A 2,205-nucleotide genomic window follows, 5' to 3' on the forward strand; every position below is an offset into this window, starting at 1 on the left:
GGTGTTGGAAGAAACAAGAGGTGGGATGTTTTTTGGGCAAATTTCGTACCCTCAATAACCCCCTCATCTGCAAAAGGAACTCTCTCGGGGAGAATTAATGGAGATAACATATGCTTATTAATACAGTACCTAGAACATAAAAAGCCTGAATAAATAATAGCTATTACTATCCTCAGTTGGAATATGTTAGTAGTGGTAATAATGGGACATCAAAAGGAATAGATGGCTCTAAGAGACATTTCACAGGTAGTGTCTTGGCTGAGAGAGAGGTTCCTGCCATTAGTGGAACCAGGAAGGTAAACTGTAAAAGCTAGTATCAGGCAAACAATGAATGTCAAGTTCACATTAGATGTGAAGGCACAACATCCAGATGGAAATGTTCCTCATCCAGTTAGAGAACTAAGCATGGAGTACCAAGGAGAAAAACCTACAGGTTCTAAAATCATCTGAATTATTAAAAATTTTTAATAAATAATAACTGTAAAACAAAGCTCATTAAAACATCAAAAAGAGACACCTATATGTTATCATACAGTACACAGGGACTACCATAAGGAATAACCCCCTCAGCTCTGGATGATATTAATATTACTATATAGTAAATTCTACTCCCACATCTAAACCAAGTATTATTAACAAATGAAAGAATATTACCTCAACATTCTAACCCATTTCTATAATTCACAATGGCATTATGTTTCAAGAATAGTAACTTTACAAAGTCTCTTTCATTGACATGCGATTCCTTACGAATAAGACTCACTGAGAAAATCCAGCTATATATAATACAGTAACAAAACAAAAGCAAAATGTTTCTGATGCTATCAGAGGTAACTGAATAAATGAGTTTTAAGGTTTACTCTCACATGGACATTTCTATGAGCACTTTTCCAACCTTTAAGTAAACTGGTAAATCTTTGTCAAATTGATCCAGGAGACAATGCAGTGATACCCTCCTCCCAGAAGACTGTCGAAATCTAAAACAAAACTGGGTATCTCCAAGACAACCTAATGAAAACAAAAATGAAAAACATTAAGGATAGCTTAGGGTAATATTTATTTATCCAATTTCATCAACTTTAGAGCCAAAGGAATCCTATCAAACATTTTAACCCATTCTGTCATGTTTTAGAGAAAAAAAATGAAATCCTAAGAGTTCAAGTGACTTGTTCAAAGCCATCTTTACTGGTTTAGAGGCAAAGCCATAAGTAAAACATGCATCTTAACTCCTAAGTCGCTTTACTATTTTCCCTATTCCACTTCCCCAACGTAATTTACACTTTTTGGACTCTGTCTACATGTAATGTTGACTCACAAACATAATAACAAGCAAAAGAAGCCAAACACAAAAGAACACGTATTGTTGAAATCCATTGATATGAATATTTTGAAAGCAGGTAAAACTAAATTGTAGTGTTCAGGGATACGCAGTTGGGTGATAAAAGTATAAAGAAAAGCAAGAGAATTATTGTTGTAAGAGAAGATAGTGGTTGCATTTGGAGGAAGAAGAGGAATAAATAGTGTTTGAGAGGTAGCATGGGGGGCTTTGAGGTGCCGGCAAAATTCTATTTCTTCACCTAGTATATGTTTCATATTTCACAAAAAGTTCTTTTTAAAAATACAGTATAAAAACTCAGAACTCAACTAACAGACTTACTACTTTAACTATTTTAATTAAAAATTAATTTTTTAAAACTTCAATCATTTTAGAAAACCTCTTAAAACATGTAAACTTTACCTAAACTGCCAGGCAGTTAATTACAAAAAACCATTAATACTCTAAAAATTAGCCTATAAAAAACATGAAGTAATATGTCACTCAAATTTTTCCCAGTTACTATATTTAGAGCTATTAACATTAAAATAAATGTGAAATGTGCTCAAGATTTTTATTAATACTTATTATTACACACAGATACATTTATTTAGTATGTGACGTTCTCAAGAAAGGAAACAGAAACTTGACAATATGCTAAAATTTTTTAAAAAGCAACTCAGGATGGGCATAGTGGCTCATGCCTACAGTCCCTGCATTTTGGGAGGCTGAGGAAGAAGGACTGCTTGAAGCTAAGAGTTCTAGACCAGCTCAGGCAACACAGCATGACCCATCTTTACAGAAAAAAAAATATATCTTTTCCTATAGCAACAAGCATACCTAGTGCCCAGATTTTGGTTTCTAACTACCATTCTCCAGGAAACAGAAAC

At 33.6% G+C, this 2,205-nt stretch overlaps 1 protein-coding gene across 1 annotated transcript in view; it reads right to left on the reverse strand.

The window, feature by feature from the left end:
• DENND6A (DENN/MADD domain containing 6A) overlaps positions 1-2,205 on the reverse strand; it is a 56,746-nt gene that overhangs the window by 28,694 nt on the left and 25,847 nt on the right. Inside the window, exon 4 of the mRNA XM_012641073.1 lies at positions 896-1,008. Coding sequence (XP_012496527.1) covers positions 896-1,008 — 113 coding nt within the window. The remainder of the gene's footprint in view (positions 1-895; positions 1,009-2,205) is intronic.

This window comes from Propithecus coquereli, unplaced genomic scaffold, assembly GCF_000956105.1.
Source record: "Propithecus coquereli isolate 6110/MARCELLA unplaced genomic scaffold, Pcoq_1.0 Scaffold1, whole genome shotgun sequence".
Classification (NCBI taxonomy): Eukaryota; Metazoa; Chordata; class Mammalia; order Primates; family Indriidae; genus Propithecus; species Propithecus coquereli.